This window comes from Rhipicephalus sanguineus, chromosome 3 (genome assembly GCF_013339695.2).
Source record: "Rhipicephalus sanguineus isolate Rsan-2018 chromosome 3, BIME_Rsan_1.4, whole genome shotgun sequence".
Taxonomy (NCBI): domain Eukaryota; kingdom Metazoa; phylum Arthropoda; class Arachnida; order Ixodida; family Ixodidae; genus Rhipicephalus; species Rhipicephalus sanguineus.
Window position 1 is genome coordinate 199,166,378 of NC_051178.1, and position 21,240 is coordinate 199,187,617.

General features: G+C 43.2%; 2 protein-coding genes across 2 annotated transcripts in view; one reads left to right on the forward strand and one right to left on the reverse strand.

Annotated features, from left to right (window-relative positions):
* Positions 1-194: 194 nt before the first annotated feature.
* Positions 195-5,101, forward strand: LOC119388059 (PCNA-associated factor). Its single transcript, XM_037655672.2, has 3 exons — positions 195-339; positions 419-508; positions 4,654-5,101. Exons 1-3 carry the CDS (start codon positions 306-308, stop codon positions 4,830-4,832), a joined length of 303 nt encoding a protein of 100 aa, XP_037511600.1. The 5' UTR covers positions 195-305; the 3' UTR covers positions 4,833-5,101.
* LOC119388055 (casein kinase I) overlaps positions 4,962-21,240 on the reverse strand; it is a 27,382-nt gene continuing 11,103 nt past the window's right edge. Inside the window, exons 6-9 of the mRNA XM_037655668.2 lie at positions 20,332-20,477; positions 12,275-12,358; positions 10,006-10,238; positions 4,962-8,849 (exon numbers count right to left, since the gene is read on the reverse strand). Coding sequence (XP_037511596.1) covers positions 8,801-8,849; positions 10,006-10,238; positions 12,275-12,358; positions 20,332-20,477 — 512 coding nt within the window. The 3' untranslated portion in view covers positions 4,962-8,800. The remainder of the gene's footprint in view (positions 8,850-10,005; positions 10,239-12,274; positions 12,359-20,331; positions 20,478-21,240) is intronic.

Here is a 21,240-nt window from a genome sequence, read left to right on the forward strand (position 1 = left end):
CCGCGGCAAATTAAAAATATTGTATACCTAATAATTATTTTGTGAATAATTAAAATTAATCGTAAATTAATTATTATACACTGTTATTGACAATTTTTGTTTTTACCTTCTCACGCACAGAGAAAAACGCACAGAGAAACTGGACCGCAGTGTATGTAAAAGCGCGCGCAAAATTTCGCGCCACTTTCGTCCCTGCAGCGCTGTGCGAGCTATCGTGGTCGTGATAGAGTTGCGTTTCGGCGTCTCGAGAAAGGCGTTGTGCCTACTGAGCATTTTTTGAAAAAAATCAACGCAACGCGGTAGTCATGGTGCGAACGAAGGCGGATGGTGCCAGCCGAGGTAAGTCGCAACAAGTTGGTCACACTGTACAGAAAGTGAGGCGATCTTCTGACACTTGCGTGTTATATATTCTTGACAGCCGTTGGTGCGAAGGCATTCAGGAAAAGCATGAGCAGTCCCGGAGGTGCCTCCAGTTCAAGCTCGCCAAGTTCTCGAAAGCCAAAAGGAGGTATGTGACCCGACCGTGCGCTTTTTTCAGCGACCGTTAGTTGTCGCACGAGCGCTGAAGCAAGTGTCTGCACACTATCACTCGTTTGTCACAGATGAGATGTCTTGTTTGCTTTCCGTTCGGTTCTCAAGAGTAGCCGATCAGACGGAAAGTAATAATCATTAGGCAGTGTCTTTATTGCCGGCTGCTGGTTAAAATGGTGGTCACTTCCGCAAATGACCAATAGGTAGTTTTCATGCAGCTTTCTGATGGATCACACTCACCATTTTCTACGTAGCATGGCAAGACGACGTACGACACGAAAGAGAGCAATACCACGTACTAAAGTTTAATATCTGCAATTCCACGAGACAAAAAAGAGAAGAAAAAGGCTTTATTCTACCCTGTGAAAATGAAACGATGTACGGTGAAGATGGAAATTTATTTTAAGGTTACGATCCTCCCTTTGGAGGACGTAATTTGATCATGTGCGGTGATCTGCGACAATGCCGTCTAGTCTGAGCCAGAGAAATCTTCAGACACTGTCGAGACGTGAACAACGCGCACATACTCGGTACCGACGTCCAGTGGCACCACCTCTTTTTCGTCATGCCTACAATAACAATGTGGTACGACAGAAGGGCGCCACTTTCCCATGTAATCTCGCCAAAATCTGAGATGGCATTGCTCTCACTGAAGGAAGTGAAACTTTTTGCCACTTTCTCCGACATGCCGTAATCAAACCTGGGGTGTGGTGGATTTTGAAGTGTGTACACCCCTATTTTTTATTATGACCACTGCAAGGGCAGAAGTGCTTGCAGCTTTCTTAAAGTCGCTCGGTATTGCGCTACAACCGGGATCGGCCCACCTTTCTTTTGTAAGCATGACCATGATGCATAAGGTCGGCAAACTCATTCATGAGTTGACGCAACCAGACTCTGATTGAGCTGCGAGTCTAAGCGAGTCCGGTTGAGAAAAATTTTAGCGAGTCCGAGCCTGAGCGAGTCCGGTAGAGGAAAATTTTCGCGAGTCTGAGTCCGAGTGAGCCCCAAGCGCAAAATATATTTCTTGAGCGATTCTGAGTGAGGTTCACACTTTTTTGCCGACCTGTGGTTCTATCTACACAACTTCAGCATTACTATCAGCCTTATGTCAGCTCACATTCATACTCCTGCCGACTCACACATACTTCAAAGCACTAGGGTTCATACGCCAGCTCAATACTTATAATCAGAGGTGTGAGTTACGTAGAAGGGGGGAGATGTGCCGGTTGACCTCCCCCCGCAAACTTATTCAGGAAGTTGATTCACCACTTTCAATAAAAATGTCCTTACTGGATTGCAACCACTGATAACTCGTATTTGAAGGTTCGAGGTCAAAAGGCACCAAGTAGAGCACCAAATATGCAAGATATGGGTGTTAAAAGAGCATTGTGGACACCATGTTAAATTATCCATTTATACTCTAATAGACTCATGAGTCAACTCACTCGAGTCACTCAGACTCAGAGCCGTGAGTCTGAGTGAAAAATATTTTCGCGAGCTTGAGAAAAAATTTTAGTGAGTGAGTCCAAGCGAGTCCAGCTGAATAAAATTTTGGTGAGTCTGAGTCCGAGTGAGCTCCAAGGGCAAAATATATTTCAAGAGCGAGTCTGAGTGAGCTCCACATTTTTTGCCGACCTATGTCACGATGTCACAAAAATCCCGCCAACTAAAGGTGAACAGCTTTACTGTAAAGCTAGTTATACTAGGACAACAAATCTAAAGCCTAATGATGTAACAATGAATGTGACCTTTATTCGAGGAAGGGGAGAGCTAGGGATTAGGCGGGAAATGGATTGGGATAGGGGATCTTTGGGTGAACAGCAACTTCACGCAAGTGTTTTCAGAGTTTGTTCCTATATGGACTTGTGTTCAGTAAATGTTCACTTCAATCACACAAGCAGGTCAACCTCTCCTATATCACTTGTGACAGGCCACAGTGACTACCATATGTCATGACAGCTTTGTTTGCTTCATTATTAGATTATCGTTATGCAGGGTTATGATATCGCCATGTAGTAAATGCGGACCTCCCTTGTGTAGAAAGCTACGCAGGTCCAATGAAAGCCAACAACAAAAATAATCTATTGGAAACTGCACCAGTGAACACGTTAAATCTGCAAGTATGGATCTACTCAATAAGAAATCGTTATACAAGAGTCCCATTGCAGAATAACAGAAAGGTGGACAAGTTGGTTAGGGTTCATAGTGAAGTGTATGGGGCAGCGCTAGAACGAATACAAGGACGAGAAAAGACAGGACATGCGCTCTACTCGCAACTAAAATTTTTATTGGAAAATACGCCACTTATGGATATATGAGTGGCATATTTTTCAATAAAAATTTTAGTTGAGAGTACAGCGCGTGTCCTGCCTTTTCTCGTCCTTGTATTTGTTCTAGCGCTGCCCCATAAATTTCACTATGAGGAGCCCCATCCTCCAAAGGTTTTGCAACCACAGATCCACGTTGCAAGCCATGTCGTGGCAATGAAGAATGCCGAAATGGTGTGCTTTTCTGTGGGGTTGCAGTAGTGCGGGTTCAGTACCTGTTGGCAAGAAATCTACAGTTAATATAAGAACCTCATCCTACTTCTAGCAGAGGTTCTGCACTCATAGCTCCTTCACGCAACCGCAGCTGTTTAGAATGCGGGAATGCTGCCCTTTCAAATAGTTACAGCAGGTATGTTCAATTCGACTGCGATGCTCTGGACCGTTTCATGGCAGTGCATGAGAAGTTCTGAAATTGTGCAACTTGACTTCAGTGGTGCCAGTGAAATGAGACGTCAAACATCAATGACAATGTGCTTACACTGTGCAGGCCGTCGTATTTTTTCCGGATAATATACTCTGAAGTTCGAGAAAAAAATTTATGGGGTTCAAACATTGCTGCATAGTCAAATGTTGCTATCATGACCACTAGTTCAATAACTTGCGCATTAATTGCCGTTTCTTTCCTGAAAAAGGTCACTAGGTTAGTCTGCATGAAACAGTAATGGTTCGGTGATCAGCTTGCACAGTGGCCTTTCAAGAACATTCTGTTCAGCCAATACTTATCAGTTGGGATGCGTTTTGCAAGTACTTTATGCTAAATCTTCCAAGCACGAACCTCAGCAATCCAGCAGTGTCTGGCTCACACTAGTTGAAAGTCGTTACAATGAACACTGATACAGCAAATTATTGGCTCTAGTGGGCTAAATAAGAATGTTGGTTGGTCATGCTTTATCTCAGAGACATTCTTTTTATAATGAAATGGAGAATGTGAGAAATTCCACAATATCATGTGTAACAAAGAAATATATTTGGTTCGCTACTTGCTAAAAATCACTTAACTAGCACAATAGATAAAAAAAAACTGAATTTCCAACTTCTTTTACATTATTTTAAAAAGTTGCAGATATTTTAGTCATCTAGAGCAAATAAAACTGGTGACTGGTAGTGCCACTGTATGAGCCAAATTTAGAAATGCCACAAGGAGAAAAGTGAGGTTTACCCTATTGGAAGACTGCAATAAGGCATTTTTTGTATCCCAACATTTTTCACGAGCCTAACTGCAGGTTTGAAGATGACTTCCTTCCTTCATTCATAGAGAGGGCCTCATTCTGCAGACTAGATGCCTTCAGGTAGTATGCGAGGGATTATTGGTCAACTGCCAGCTCGTCAAAAGATCACGTGCTACGTGACACCAACAGGCAGCAAAAGTGTTCCACACTCGCCGCCATGGCTGCGATCGGTGCTAACACTCCCAGGTTTAAATACACATACGGTATCCCATAAAGTGGACGGAAGGATGACCACCGCAGTAGCTGAGTGGTAGGGCATCGGACACATTATTCGAAGGTTGCAGGTTAGATTCCTGCTGGTGGCAAGTTATCTTTTCGTCCACTTTTTCTTCACATTTATAACCTAATTACTGCAAATAACGTCCTCTATACTTTCCTTGGCATTATTGTCTGTTCTCATTAATATTGTCAGTGCAGGTTTGTTACACTTGACCTTTATGTGTACTGTTATAATGAATACCAGATATTCAATTTATGGTCCCAATGCTGCTTCGTTACAATGAGGTTGGACTGTACATGCTTTGGCTAGGGATGCAATCACAAATGGCCATTTTGTCAAATTTCAGATAAATACGGAGGTGGCAACTCCTACTGCCCCCGACCAACCCCACCCTGGCAGAAAGAAATTTCTGGGTTCCTCGTAAAGGCAAGCACACCCGAAGAGGAGAATCAACCGCAGACATCAGAGACTGCATCTAGTTCCGACGCATCCGACAGCGGTGCGTGTGGCAGCTCGTCTTCCTAAGTTGCTGGCTGCTGCAGTTTTGTTTTTACTTACCTATTGACATCCTGCGAGTCATTTTACCACAAGTGCTGTATATATATATATGCTTTGCAATCCATTGTGAATAAAGAGAACACTTAAGGCATCTGCAACATTCTGCATGCTTTCAGTTTATTCTCTCACCACTCACACAAAAAGCAGAAACGGCCTGGAGTGACTGAAATTCGCTAAACTATCATCATAAGAGAAGGATGGGAGGAGAAGGGAATGATTTTTACTTAAAATTTAAACTAAATAAAGTATCTCGTTTCAGCACAAGAAAAAAAAAAAAATCCAGCTTTCTGCCACACACTGATTATCACAACAGCTTGCGTTTGTGTGTGTATACAAAGTTCAGCTTCAGCACAAGGCTATCTGTGTAGCATAATTGACGCACACCATCGAGAAGGGGTCCGGAATGAAACTTTTTTTTTTCTTTTGATCTGGCTTCCATCTCCCATGAACTTCTCATGCCCAAGCAAACTTTCCCTTCCATTACATCTTTGGCTTGCCACACAGACTATAACGAGCACTACAGCGAGCGAGGGAAAAAGACGGCAGCAACATTACCCGAGGCAATGCTCCTCGGAGGAAAATGCTTTGAAACCACCACACACTTATCTACTTCAGAGGATAGAAAGTGTGTTGTGTGTGTACGTTTCATCCACTGAACACTTTTTTTTTTTTTTAGCACCCCCTTTTGTAGAATAGGAGGGAGTAGTATGCTTATGGTCAACACAAAAAGTTCTACCAAAGCCAGGCACTTTTTATTGTGCAATCCTTAGTCTTATTGAGAACATTCAGCAAGTGTGTTCTAAACAAAACGGCTGGCTGGATAGCTTTCCAAACTCCTACAGCTTTCAGATACCATTAAAATCAAGGCATAAGCACGCTGAAGCAACAGAGTCTGTGCTATCTAAAGAAATAATGTTATAGACAGCTGCCAACCAAAGCTGGCTGATGTGTTTTTTTTTTTCTTTTTCTACAAGCGCTGACATTCTTATCCAGCCACCTTTCGCCAGAACTTGCCAAATGCCCTGTATGGCGTCTTTTCTCTAGAGGGGGCAACATGCTATTGTGGCTGTCTGAGCTCGAAGTATCACATCCACCTATATAATAGTCGTCGATCAGACTCATTTAATAATAATGTCCAAAGGGAAAGGAAATAGTGTCATGGTAGGGCCCATTTCGTGCCCCCCTAAAAAAAACAGCAGCAGAAAGAGCAACTCCATACGCATTTGCAACCCTGGGCAGCTTAGCTTGCACAGCCACCTGAGCGACACAATGAAGAGCACTGTGGGATCACACATGCAACACAATGAAACAATTGGGACACAAAATAAACAAATCCACCGGTATTGCATTGTTCCAAGCTACGACTATTTATAGAAATACCATGCAACCAAGACCAGACATGAAAAAAAAAGGAAAAGGTGATAAGGGGAGGAACAGACAACAAAAGGGGTTCGGAAAGATTTAAAAGCATTAAAGCACACCACAATTTGTCAGCAGCGCAAGAGAGACTGGTTTGTCACATTGCTTGCTACCTATCGTATTGTGCGCCGATTGATGTGGGTGAACTCGGAGCAAAACGATCTAAAGAACACACACACGCATTTAACACATTCACAGAGGCAACAAGTAATATACATATGGGAGAGCAGTGTGCATGAGATCAAAAACCATTCATTCCAGTGTAAAAAGAAAGCTAATGTGGAGAGAGAGAGTGAGAAAACAAGACTGGAAGATGGGGGTGTACTGCAAGGACAACATACGCGTGATAATCGGGCGAGAGTAAGCAGTGCCTCAACAAAATGACTAAGTACCACGGCAGAAATGACATGCTGAGAAAGAACAGAAAAAAAAAAAAAAAAAAGCTCCAGAAACCACCAGATTTCAGCTACATTTCAACAACGTCCTTCCCTTTGCGTCACTGCCAAGGCTGCAAAGGCAACAAATGGTCCGTGCACAGACAACTCCCACCGTCTCTTTTTTTTTTTTTTTCGCTAAGAGTGCTGTAAGAGCAGACATCAACAACTGTGCTTGTAACATGCCCAGATAAAAGTGAAGATTGAAGAATGAAAAAAAAAAGGGGGGGGGGGAGGGGAAAAGAAAAAACAAAAGCAGTGGCATCTCTTGTTTCACCTATTATGTTTCTTTATGTACAAGGCAGCAGAGATAAATGTATTATACACAAGGAGGAAAGAGGCGCACTCTGTTACAGCGATCACATACATGGGATAGAATTTGGGGCGGGAGCGGAATAGAAAGACGAGAGGGGGGCCATGGTCACCGCCAATGGCCCTAATAAATCAGCATATTACTCTCACGCCTACGACCTTGCTGTTCTTGGCTTCCAACACTCCTAAATGTCGTAACAGCCTTTAACCTGATTATTACAAAAAATAATAAGACGACAGAGCACAAAAATAAACTAGGAAAGACCGGTACAAAGAAAGATGTGACAGCAAGAGGAAAGAAAGAAACTATTCTTTACAATTTGTACACTGTTTGTGGTAAACCACACACACAATTTTTTTTTCTTTTTTTTCTTTTTGTGGGGGGCAGGCCAGAAGACCTTCAAACATTGACCCTCTCCACTCCCTAACTTCATCCTCTGTGAGCACGACCAGCAAGCTCCTTCAGACATGTGCAACTTGTCTTGCCTTTCTTTCTAAATCCTGCCCTGTGTATGTGCTCAACAACCACCGCTCGCTTTTGTGTCACCGTCACTTGGTGACTTGACTGCTCACTCCTCGCTTGGATATGCACCAGGCATGCACTTTTTGCTTGACACGTGAAGACTGCAGTGATGTCACGTGCCAGCTACCAAAGAATGTGACATGGCTGGGTGAGAGGAAACGCTGCTCAGTTTTTCTCGCTCAATGGAAAAAAATTTCTCTTTTCTCCCCCTCTGTTCTGCTCCTCAAGTTACCGTGACTATATGTACTCGCACGTATCTTCAGTGCACACATCAGTCAGCGTGTGCCCGATGGCATCAGACATCAACAGTGGCGAGAGGCCTGCAAAGGCGCAGCGGCATTGAAATAAAAACCTAACTCGCCAGCGAGCCATAGTTTCTGTTGGAACCAAGTGTTTTTTAAAAAAGCAGGAAAAAAAGAAAAAGTAATAAAAACACCTATTTAACAAAAGAACTCTCTTGTGCCAGCTGGGGCAAAGGGAAGGCAAGACAGAAAAATATCGTCCTCCCGGGCAGCATTAAAAGATTCGAGGCCTCTCTAAGGTGAATCTTATGTACCCTTACCGTTACATCCGAGAACCTCCAAACTGCCATAAATATTTGTTTGCCAGCTCTCTTCAGCTGCAACGGCAGCAGAGGGGGGAAAAAGAAAAGGGCCGACTGCTGCAACACACCAACGTAGGTAAAGTGTTATGCATTCACAAGACAACTGGCAACTTATGACAGCACTTGTCCATGGGTGTGTAGTAACTGGCAAGACAGGTCACCTGGTAATGAAACAATGTGGGGAGGGGGGGCTCGGGCAAGGCCCACCGCCTTTCAACACTGCCATTGCACAACAGCCCTAGCAACAGTTGGGCCACTGCAAACACCTCCATAGAAGAAGAAAAAAAAAGAAAAAAAAAAGAAAGAAAGCCCTGCCTCCTGTCTGTCCACCATGCGAGTAAGAGTGCACAGCATGTCTGACACAGCGGCAATGTGCTCCTCTCCGAACCGACCGAGCAACGAAAGAGAGATGGGCGATGCCACTTCTCTTCCTCAGCAGTCCGGGTGGTGAGAGGCATGGTGAGGAGTGTCTGGTATAAATAGTGTGGTGCCATCAGAAGGCTGAGGACGAGACGTGTGGCGCACCAGCAGCCACCGTGGCATGCGGCGGGGCAGCACAGGGCACACTCTCCTTGGAATCTGAAGGGGATGTCCAGAGCAGTGTGGCCTCCTGGTCCGGTGTGGCCGAAGCCGCCAGGGCCAGTCACTTCTGGCGCCCTATCTTTTTCTTCTTCTTGAAGAAGCAGCAGCACCTGAGGGGAGTCCAGGCAGAGGAATTATCAGCTTCACAACTGATATTGGTCAATTGGCCAGACAATATGTGGTAGGCAACTTGTAGGTGGCTGACAACCTGACCAGAAAGTATTTAATCTTTCTACAATACATGGGAACACACGCACTCACACACACCAGAAGTTGTCATTCTTTAAAGGGGCACTCAAGGCAAATATTTCATTGACCATTCCACAAACCTCACTGCTTGTTTTGTGCTGAGTGGTTAGTTGGAGAAAATCATGTTTCAAGGATCATCTGCATACCCCTAGCTCAATCCACACCACCTGTTCCTTCCAAGTGACAAGTTGACGCTGCAAATGCGACCACTGCCCTTGACTGCCGACCGTGGTTGTAATGGTTTCTTGGGTCTATAAAAAAATGCTGATTCAATTTCTACGAAGCCAAAATTCAACCGCCAACTGCATATACACATTCAATGCCCTCGCTACTTGGATGATGCCTCATGGTGGTCATCAATCAACAAAGTATACAGTAATGGAAAACAATATTGAGATAATGAAATGGTCTTTATTACACAAATTCAGAAAACATTTTTCCCCCCTTTTCATGAAATGGCATCGACTTAAAGCTCTTTCATGACTTGGAAGAGTAGAACACAGTGCTGCCTCTCAAATTGAACAAACCGGAGTTTGGTTCAATACTCCTCTGCCTATGGCAGTTCCCCGAGCAACGGACTTTAACATGATTGTATCTTATGCCAAGAGCACCTGGTAGCCAGAACATAAAATCCACTCGGGAAACTTCACTTGCAGAGTGCTACTAAGGTGCAGTGACCACTTTATTCAAGGACGGTGTAGCCATCCATTAAACCTGTGCATGATCACAATCAGGGGCTGTATCCAGTCGCTCTAGGCAGGGGCTCATTTTGGCTAAGCTAGTGAGCAGAATGCCAATCACTCCTGTGACTTATTGTAACACGTGCTCCAAAGTGCAGAAGTGCAAGTATCTTCAAATGTGATCTGGAACTTGGCTTGTAAAGAAAGCCATGATGGTGGCTGATGCGGCAAACATCTCAAGTGAGAGCGAAAGTCAGTACTCTGCGTGGCTTGTCACATAAGCCACACGAGATGCACAATGATGATGGTGACACTGTGGCGGAATACAAGAACTCACTTGGTATCTGAGACGACTTCCACTTCGACAGGTAATGCGATGGGTGTGTTGGAGTGCCCTGTGGTGGGGTCATCGTTCGCCAGGTCACCGTTGGTAGAGGAGACGACCTGAACCGAGCCCTGGGGCACACCACCAGCCCCGCCTCCCTGATGTACCAGCTTCTCGGCGAGCAGCGTATTGCCCGCCTGCCGTGGGTTGCTTTGGTCCAACCACGCATTCTTCTGGGGGTTTGACTGCAGGTTCACAGAGGCCAGCATCCAAGGCGGCATTATCAACACTGAAAGACTTGTGCAGTATGTCCAATGTTAAATGTATCTGCTAAGTGAGGGACCAGGGAGAGACATGCACACACAATACAAAAACACAAAGAATTAGAGTAAGTATCTACAAAGCAGTATAGATGCCGCTGAAACTTTTGAAATTAAAGTGTGAGCGACTACACCTAGCACGGGCATTGGCTGCTGGGGCGACTCCTGTGGTATACCAGATGCTGCAATGCCTAAATGGGCATAAAAGGCTAATACCATATATTCCTGTGTATGGGCCATCATTCTCGTTAAGTGTTTTGGGTGCCCCCTCAGTCTCCCCACTGCTTTTCCAGTTGATAGCCAGTCAGAAGATCACGAACGCAAAGCATCACAATTGTTGCAAAATTTGCGTACCAGTGCTGCCCTGCCTATTATCATGTTGCGCTTTCCGCCCAAATGCTTCTGTTCAACATTGTATGTTGCCTTTTGTAGGCTATGCAATCTATGTCTCAACCACAGTTGCACTGAGCACCCAGGCTTCTGCCTTTTAAACTTATACTTGTGAGGTAACCTTTCGTTACTTTTATCATAAGCTTCCTGGCACATTGGCACTATCACAAGTAACATTATGTCTCATGCGAAAACCAGTTTTTTTTTTTTTTTTTTTTTCATAGGGCAAGCAACCTTCATCACATCAAATGTCCGAAACCAGTGTTGTAAACCTGTAGAGTTAGCTGCACTTCACTGCCGAAATTCTACACTTACGCACCAGCAATTGTGTATGTGATAGCGGGTGAGTCTAAGCTAAAGGAAGGCTATGGTTGTTACCTATTGCAAGTGAGAAGCATGTCTGTTTTTTAAAGCTGATGCACATCTATTTAAAAAGTTTAGGAAAATTAAGTACGACCCCTAGACAAGAATGTAAAAAAATTACTAAATTATGGTGCTTTATGCGCTAAAACAATATGATCATGATGACTGTTGTAGTGGGGCTCTGGGATCCTCCACATGAAACAACCAATGCTTGAGAGTATTATATAATAAAGAAAATGCAGGAAACAGGTGCTTGCTGCAAAAGGTCAAAACAAAGGCTCCCTGAACAATACGCATATACCTATTTCCACATTTGTTAAGCCACTGTTTTACCCTGTGCCAGGAACATTACTATTAAGACAAATATACATGCCATCAGATTTACATATAATTCTTTTGCCTGGTCTAACCTAAAGAGATGGTGGAAAGCTGGAGCAAGGCACATGTTTTGTATATACTGCATTTGTCGCTCTCAGCACATTAGTGGGGACTGAAAGAAAGCAATCGTATCACTCATGCATAACCCAGGTTAAAATTTCTGCAGGTGAATATCATGTCCACAATTCCAGACTAGTTGAATCGAGCTTTAATAAGTCAACATTGGTGCATGACACATCATGTTATTTGCCTAATAACATTGTCTATATGGCACTTCTACTCCCTGAAGACATACAAAAATATTTTTCTTCATAAAAACACCTTATGTTTTTATTTTATCGATAACTTCACTTTTTAACTTGCTGCAAAGCTTCCAGAAGGAAATCATGAACCGTGAAATTGGGCGAAAATGTCAGAAACTGCATGTGCCAAAAGACATATTTCAGAAACATTGGCTCGCACTCTTCTCATGAAGTACTTTACGCTGAGAGGAGATGAATGTAGGCAAAGAAACCCACCCAGAGATGCTGATGAAACAACATGCAAGAGTATCACAAAGTATGAAGAAAACAGTGTAAGTAATTGAAAAGCCAAAATAAAGTAATTTAATTAGTAACTACGCCAAATGTTGCTCCTCCAACATGCAAGGTCGATCAGAACTACACGGAAGTGACCAGCTGTTGTGATGGTTGTGTCCACTTGTGCCACCGTCCGAAACAATGCCATGCAGAGCCAAGGAAAGGTTGAACAGGAAGAGGGACAGGCGGAGAAGAGACAGAGGAGGATAAAGCAAGAGGGGCGAAAGGGTCTCGCATTCTTGGCTGCCTTACCCGGGCATTTGTAGTAATGTGCCTTTCCCTGTTTGGAGAAACGATGACCTCCTGTCCGGTCTGAAGGGACCCCACGGGGGTTGACTGAAACGGCAGCAAGGGAGGGAGAGAGAGAAGGGGCAGAGAAGGAAAGGGTGGGGGGAACGTCTTTATGAAGTTCCCCGCAAGAACACATACACATACTATACTAAAAAGCACCAGGCCAGAGACTGTAAAGAATACTGCTGTGCAGACACACATCAGCCAGTTGCTTGACTTGGGCAACTTCACGAGTAGCCCTAAAGCCAGAGTAAATTGCCTACTACTGTGTATAGTCTCTACATCAGCCTCAGCAGACATGCTGTCTTGCAAAGCTGGCATGGAGTTCCCTACAAGCAAGCACAGATTCTGCAAATACCACCGAAGAATACAAGTGCAGAATACAGAGCAGAACTTGGTGCACATAAGTTGGCGCGCCTTTTGTAGAAGCCCACTCAGTAAACTCACACTGATATAGATATCTTGGCACAGAGCTGCTCTTTAGAATGCTGAGCACTTGGAAAGGCTAATATTACCATACTGCATAAATCCCATAAGTGGAATTCAACTCATTAACAAGCAATTACTCAGACGCATTCAATTTTGTGCTGGTTAGGCCTGCCACACAACTTTTCGTTCAGACCCACTGACCACTGTATTGAGTATGCTAGGCGCACTTCGATAAAGTTTTGCTTCTTTTGAGTCAGCTATTGAGTATGCTAGGCGCACTTCGATAAAGTTTTGCTTCTTTTGAGTCAGCCGACGTTCACGGCTCTGCAAAAGAAAGACTACTATACAGCCCATATGTACTTATGTTCCAGCTGAAGAAAGCAGTAAGGACTGCATCAACTACACAAAAGAAACCTGATAAGAGCATTAGAACAGTACAAAGGAAATAAGGCAAATGTTCGTTCAAGTCAAAGAAAATCTAGCATGCATCTCTCCTACTTGGACAATTGAATTAATGGTCTGCACAACCAGAGATCCTCAAATGCTGTCATGAACCACTTATACAAAAAAAGAAGAAAACATTTATTACAAGCTTCACTACACCATTGGATTAAAATAGTGTTTTCAATAGCATTACAAAGAGTGGCCAAATAACTGATGGTTGTTTGGCGCAGAACTTAACGAAACGACGTTTATTCTATAACACCAAACACATAAACCGTACCAGATGAATGTCATGAGTTTTTTGTAGGTCAGTGAGAAGAGCACCTGCATGACTGCTACTAATTTTTGAAAGAGTGCTCACATAGTTCAGAAACTCTAGCACATACTCCTTACGCATAAAGTGAACGCACTTAGAAAGCCCAATAGCCGACTGCAGTGCAAATGATACCATTAACGCTAGTTTTTCTAGAAATTTCAGGACTGGCTGGAATCAATTTATAATCATGTCATGACGGCCAGAAATATTTGGTGACGTGCAGCTACAAGGCTAGGTATGATGGTGTCACTTCTGGCGTATTTGGATTGACGATTTTGAGTGCTTTGCAGCGCTCTTGAAATGTGGTGGCGCGTTCGGTTGGTAGAATTTGAGCGCTCGAACTACCTTTGGTTGGTTCTTTCGGAGCATCAGCCCCAGACTCAGAGCGCTCCCGACCGCTTCGACTTCAAAGTGAGAACTTGGCGTGCCTGGCCGGGAGGGCGGGTCACGTGACACCAGACCCTGCGTTTACCTACAGGTGACAGCGCGATCGTGCATTTCGGAAATGGAGAGCGTCGTACGCGTAATACTTCCTGCACTTGTTTGGATTGTGTTTGTGGCATTTTTGAGTGTGTGTGTGGCTAGTTCACATCTACCAAGCCACAACTGCACCATGTTGAAATGGAGGTGGCTACTGAATGCATAAGAAACGTAAATGCTGTTGGTGCAGCAGCTCGCAGACGAATGCCCTGAAGATAGCAGCTCGCACAAATACGCCAGCTCGGATGGTTGACGCCATTTGTCGATGTAACGCATGAATATTTAGTCGGCGGCTTCACGCGCTGGCTGCACGGTGGTGCTACAGGCGCGCTGCTCCGAGATCCCCGAAGCATTTGGTTGGTACTCTGCCTCTCGCACTCCAATTGCGGGCTGCCTTCGCATCTGCTGACTCCGAGCCAGAGGACCGGAGCGACCAACCGAATACGGCATTAAAAAATTAAGAGTGCTGCGTGCTTGTCTGGCTATGCCCGCCTGTGGCAGGCACAGAAATAACAAGAATGGTATGATCCAGTGTGTTATGACATGATGACACATTCACTTCCTGGGCACTGAAACGAACTACTGTATTTGTTCAGATGTTATGCGCACCGACTTTTCCCAAGTTCAAAATAAAAAAATTCACCTTAATGCAACACTACCAGATTTTTAAAACTACTGCAAGCCCCTATGTTGAAGACTAGGAGAAAAAAAAAAGAAAGAGAGACAAGCACAATTTGTTATCATAAAATTGGAAAATTTATTCTCCTGGCGTTTTCATATCTTTGGTGATTCGCATTATGCCCTGTGCACCTTTTGCATCCATGGTCTGGCATGGAGACGGCATGCGCGTGTGCGTACATTCATAAGCAAACAACAAGGCGAAGTGTTTTATGATATGTGTAACGCAACTAGTGCCTTGGCTCAGCCAGCTGGACTCCGTGGAGGCGAGATAATGTGACCTAATGTGTCATGTGATCCTCTCCAAATCCTAGCCTAAAATGCTGTCCCCCACAAACCTGCAAAAAATGGCAATGGTGGCGATGGCACTCCATCTGGCCCTTTGAAAGTAGGATGTTGCCAATGCCGTGAACGTGTTTGCAGCTTTGTACTTGATTGTAACGTGCAAGCAATTTTGGACCAGTTTTATTAAAAAAAAAAAAAGGAAGGGAGGAAGGTTGTGCGCTGGGTTCAAATAAATATGGCAGTTTGTAGACACAAGTATTATAGTAAATTATTCACAGTGCTCTGGTGCTTGCCAATATCGTTGTCTAAATTTAAGAGGGTCAAGGCTTCTATTCAAGAAATATGACAAGCAGACACTGCCATGTTGCTACCTCAATAATAAAGGTATTTGAAAGTGGGGAAAAAAAGAATACTTTGCGTCTGACTGGCTTTCTCTGTTCCGACACTGCCATTAAACAATACAACATTCCCTTTCGCCGATGAGCTTTTGCGGCAAGCAGTGAACCTAAACCTCCATCATGAAGCAGATCAGAAGCGAAGCGTACAAGACTAAAGACTGACTATGCTCAGCGATTGAAGTGTGCAGGAAAGATGAAATGTCCTTACTGTGCTCAGTAACGAAGACTGCAGGATAGGCGACAAGAGCTTCGGAAACAACAACGAAAAGCAGGACAAAATGACACTTCCATTTTAGAAAACGTACTTCTTGAGCAATGCCACTTTTCTATGCCTTTTTGTTCAGCAACAACATGGTTTCCATTAGATTCTAGGGATATGTAAGCACCAAATCAGTAGAGCAACAACTGCTACTGTGAGTACTTTATAGGTAGTCCGAGTTGAATAAAGCTGAGCCAACAAAATGTTAAAGGGATAGTTATATACTTGTAAAAAACAAAACAAAAAAAGAAAACACAGAAGTGCTATTTGTAGAGCATGTGAACCCATCTACATCTCTTCCTGGTGGAGTTCTGAAGTCATGTGGGCAGAAAGCTCTGTCGTAGATATCCGAGTAAAACCAAAGTTGAGGCTTTTACGGTCACAAACTGGAATATTCTAAAGACGCAAGTACTCAACATGAATGAAGACTCATTGCACAGACAAATAATTTCTGAAATTGAGACCCACTTAGTAATAATGCTGTGTACTGCTGTGGTACAGAAATGTAAGCATTGCCTATTAGTAGAGCAATGGGTTGTTCATCATGTAATAGGCAAGAAAAATACTCTATATCTGATTACCTTCTCTCATTATTCAACTTATATTTGGGTCTCAAAAGCGACTATTTGCACACCCCTGTTAGGTACCTGTTACTGCAATAAAGCAAAATACCACAAAAAAAATATGTGAACAAGCCCTCTGTGTACACAATTATTTGGACACAAGCAGTTACCTCCACATGAAAAAAAAAGGGGGGGGGGGGGCGTGGGGGCTGTAATTAACGAGCCTGCATACCGCATTTTACCTAGTTAATTCAACGAGAAGTAAAGCAGCAGGCATTTTGTACCAAGTAAAAGGTCGTGTAGTATTATTATTATCAATAATAACAGCACGATATTGATGTAAGCACACTTTTTCCTCCAAGCCCTGTCTTATTAACGAACCATGAGATTCTGTAACGTACACCTATAATGAATGTTCACATACTTCAGGACTCATGTTTAACATACTATCCTGCATTAGAAAAAAATAATCTCATGACTATGCTTGGAACATTTGCAAATGACAGCAGAAAAACGTAACTTAAAGTTTGAAAGGCACTGAAATTGGCATTTAAAGGGGTACTGACATCAATTTTCGAAGCTGAGTTTACTACGCCATACAAATCTCCTGTATACAGAGGCGGCTCTGAGCAAGTGTGAAGCTCAGTAAATGCTGATAAGTTTATTTTATTTCAATATTAAAGTCAATTTTCACACGGTGCACCCACTGACACTGACACTAGCGTGATGTCAGGCTACAGTGTCAATTATGGTGACCTCGTGTGCAAGTGTGGCTAGTTGCGATGACGTCAGGTACCACAAGTATCCAAAAACATTTAAAATGGCCACTTGTGCATCACCAACGCAGCCACAAGCCGAGCGGTCGTGGAAACGTCACAACATCTTGCGCAAGCGTGTGAGAAGCTCATACTGCGTTGTGACATCAGGGCAGTAGAAACCGAAACCAGCATTTAAGAACATGTAATCAATTTTAGAGCAAAGTTGCATACCTCTAAACACAAAACGCCAGGCCCCTAAACCCACAACAGACGCTCGCACTCCTTATGTTTTCACCTCGGACGCTGAGGAAGGGCATTCGGAGAGGCGGTCAGATGAGCTGGCTCATGCACTACTGCAACGCCACAACTAAATTTCAACATCTGGGTGGTTTAGGAACCCTTTAATAAGTGAAGGCAAACGGCATATTTTTCTTTGCAATCACGCATACAACACAGAGATCAGTATTCGTTTCAATAGAGAAAACCACATAACAAGCACCAAAACCGCATGATGGATGATAAGGCGCCTGTGAACAATGTGAACACCCTCCCACGCGTTCCGGTAAAGATTAGGTTGCAGCTGCCTTGCACTTCACACGAGGACTTCGAATGACGTCAAACGGCCCGTCCTTCTCCTTGTGAGTGTTTCCCACTTCCATAAATAAAAGGGAGACCCGTCTAGCAACTCATTCAGTTCCATGCCATGGGTAGACCACGGAAATTAAAGACACCAGAAGAACGGTGTGAATGCAATGCTTGACGAAAGGAACATATTAGTCTTGCTGAAAATGGTCACGGAACCAATCACGGTCTACCACAGCGATCTCAAAGTGATTATCACTACCATTACTCTAAAGTAATACTAAAACATATCTCCCATCAGCATGTGTTGTGTTTGATACAGCTTCACTGGAGATTCACGTTAGTGATGTGGGATTGCGGCCAATTTTTCTCCGGGTGCACTCACACTTTCCAGTATGTTTTCTAGCCTCTTGAGGATTTGGTCTTCCATTTGATGAAAAAAAAAAAAAAAAGAAGAAAATTTTCATGTCAGTACCCCTTTAAATTACACAAACCTGCCATCTAACCATTTAGCATAAACATGGCGACTGTGCTCCCAGTGATGTTTGCCCGACATGAGGTTACATTGATGCAACCAGCAGAATGAACCCTTTCACCCTATGAGCCTAATAATTATGAGCTTGCGTGGTGGTTCCCAATGAACGCTTACACAATTGCAATGCTATGGTGCTGGACAAAGGCCACTAGAGTGACAGCAAGCTATACAGCACGAATGACCTTCAAGAAGCTCAAGCTTGTCGCACTAATCCAGCAGAAGCCCCGAGTGACAAACCTGGCTGGAGTTCTCCTCGTCGGAGGGTAGCGCATTCCTCAGCGCCCTCAGCTGCATAAAGTTTTCCGGCTGAGTCATGTACCGCGGCATAAGAGGACAGAAGAGAGGGAAAAGACAGCCATGCAATGGTGGTAGTCAGCTCGCAAAAATCACGCAGCACTGATAAGCAAACAGGGAAGTTCATTTCACTCGGGCGACCTACCTTGGTGGCACAACAGGTCGGGCGTTTGAAGAACTTGAAAAAATCGAGCAACCCAGCGTATGCCAAGCTACTTACACTTCACTTATCAAGCAGGGTGCTCTTGCAAATGATTGTGAAACAAGGTCCTGATAACTTTTTTTTCCCACCCCCTTTGCAACAGATGTCTCTATCATGCTTCGACTAAAAGCATACATCCGTAATACTTGGACATTTAGATAACACAGGGACTGCAAGAATTTGGTGGTAATCACAGTACTGCGACTCACTGAAATTTTCAAATGTGCATCACACCCTCACTTGTATATCTGCGTGTATTATCCCATAACCACGGCCAGCCGTAAAGACAATGGTTTCAAAACTTTGTTTACCACCAACCACACTTATGACCCCATGTAATTAATTACAAGTCATGCTGTGAATACATGTAAATATGAGAACATAACTCATTTTGAAGCTCAAGAGTGAAACAATGATATTTTTTCTTCTTCTCCACAACTCAAACCAAAGCATTATGAAGTACACACGCATAGATCAACAGTGAGTACCCCACAAAAACTCTCGTAGTGGAAACACTGCCTGCACTTACACACTTGCATTTTTGTCAGACCGGTCTTTATTATTATATTAGCTATTTTCAAAATTTTGCCACTTTCCAATGTGTCCGTTGTACGCAAAGAAGGAGGAGCAAAAAGGCACAACTTTGAGCTTTCGAATGACACCAAGATGGCGGCAGGAACGGCGAGACGGCTCTGCAAACGCAAATGCTTTTGCACATTTTTTAGCATCTTTCTTGCCCTCCGTCCTAAGTTATCAGGCAGAGCGCATTTCCAGCTAAATAGCTTTCATGTAGTATAGATTAAGCGTTGGAGATAGCCAAATAAATGGTTTCCAAAAGTATTTTGAAACAGATCTTCACGTTCCCCATATATGAAGTAGGCTATTCATCAAGCAACTAACACAGTGTGTAAATAATGTGTGCATCTAATACAAATGTAGGCGTTGTTCAACCTGATCTTTGGTTATAATTCTGTTCTGCCACTGTTTTGTAATCACCGTGCTCCAAACTGTCCTCCTGCAAATTTTGCCCCACGTAATTATTGAGCACCCCTAGTTCACATTGGTTTTCAGAGAGAGAGGAGGTGCAATAAATATGTGAGCAAAGTCAGTGTCACTGCATCGTATTTATAAAAGTGCTCTGCCTGAATATGCAAATTTGTATATTGCCATAATTTTCAAAAAATATTTCATTTATTTTTCATGTCACACTTTGCTGAGGTCATTAGCACGCCCACAAAATTATTTCCCGTGGTGCTTTTAATCAGTCCACCTTACTCTAACTTTTCATTAGCATGAATATAAATAAAAGTTGGTTACTTAAAAGATTAGATGATTGTTCCCTGAAATTACAACATGATATGACTCCAGAGCGTTCAATCTGGTCATGATATCCTTCTTTTGTATCCGTCACATTAACAAAAAGCCTAACAATATGTTCTTATGTATGAAGCAATGCATATAATTCAATGCCCAAGTCCCTAGTAAACAAAATAAGGCAGGGCAATGTGAAAACGTGCAGTGGCACTAAAAGAGAATTAAATAATGACAAAATAAAATACCTTTCACTATTGGGTCGTCTTATATTTGAAAAATGTTTCTACAATCTTTCTGTCCTAATTGTTTCTAAAATGGACATTAGAAGGAGCTTATTAATACAAAAAACAAAGAGAGAGAAGAAAGTTAACAGTGACAGTCGCAGGGCATGCTGCAGCCTTTTGCCAAGAGTTAAAGGGTACACAATGCTGAAACACAGAATTCAGTCAGCACGATATGATGATGACCAAAATTGGCTCACCATCTGTTTCCCCGTCCAGTCGAACTCTCCGTCATCAACATAGCCCTTGCGCTCGAACAGGTCGTGAAACATTTTCCTCAGGTAGTCATAGTCGGGAGTTTCAAAAAAGTCTAGCCGCCTGACGTACCTCAAGTATGTGGCCATTTCTGAAGAAAGAAAACGCAGGAAAAAAAGATTTATAAGGTTAATGAGGCAGCACAGAGTAAATGTCATCGAAGTGCACAGAACTGTTACAGGCCAAAGATGACAAAAGACAACGAGTTACAGTGAAAGAATGGAAGGAAAAATGTAACTACATATGGCGTTAAGTCTTGGTGCAAAATGTAGCATTGTTTTACAGTGGTGTGATGCCACCACAGCAATGTAATGGAGAGTCCATGTAAAGATATGATGTAAGTGCACATGCATGACCTTAGCACGGCTAATGTAAGACAAGTTTTATTTTAACATCAAAGTGCTAATGTGTTATATCATAACGCCTACAGGCACTGCCATATGTCAAAGTGCACCAAACACGAATGTGTAGCACTAGTACAATATTATAACAGCTTTTGAAAAGCTTCAAGGGTTATATACTGCTTAAAACATTAATCTGACAATATCATGCAGACTGCATGAATGGTGTTTCAGTGATGAGCACAAGAAAGAGAATGCAAATGGCATTAATACTGGAGTTGGTAACATTTCATGTTGCCAGATTTCAAAAAACATATACAACGACCAGTCAGATCCAAACCCACACCAAGATTAAGGCCCCACACTGGTGAATCAGCTGAGACCCACCCAGTAACAAAGTACAGTAAGAGAAGCTGTTAAGTCTATGCATGGAAGTGTATGTCTACCACAGGGTAAGATGCTCAAGAAGCAGTGATGACTTCAAAAATCTTCGTAAAACCTTCAGAGACCTTG

Excerpts from the sequence above, each read along its gene's own strand:
- LOC119388059 (XM_037655672.2), top strand. The coding sequence starts at position 306 with ATGGTGCGAACGAAGGCGGATGGTGCCAGCCGAG. Across the intron at positions 340-418 it reads GGCGGATGGTGCCAGCCGAG|CCGTTGGTGCGAAGGCATTC; the intron begins GTAAGTCGCAAC and ends TATTCTTGACAG. Across the intron at positions 509-4,653 it reads TTCTCGAAAGCCAAAAGGAG|ATAAATACGGAGGTGGCAAC; the intron begins GTATGTGACCCG and ends GTCAAATTTCAG.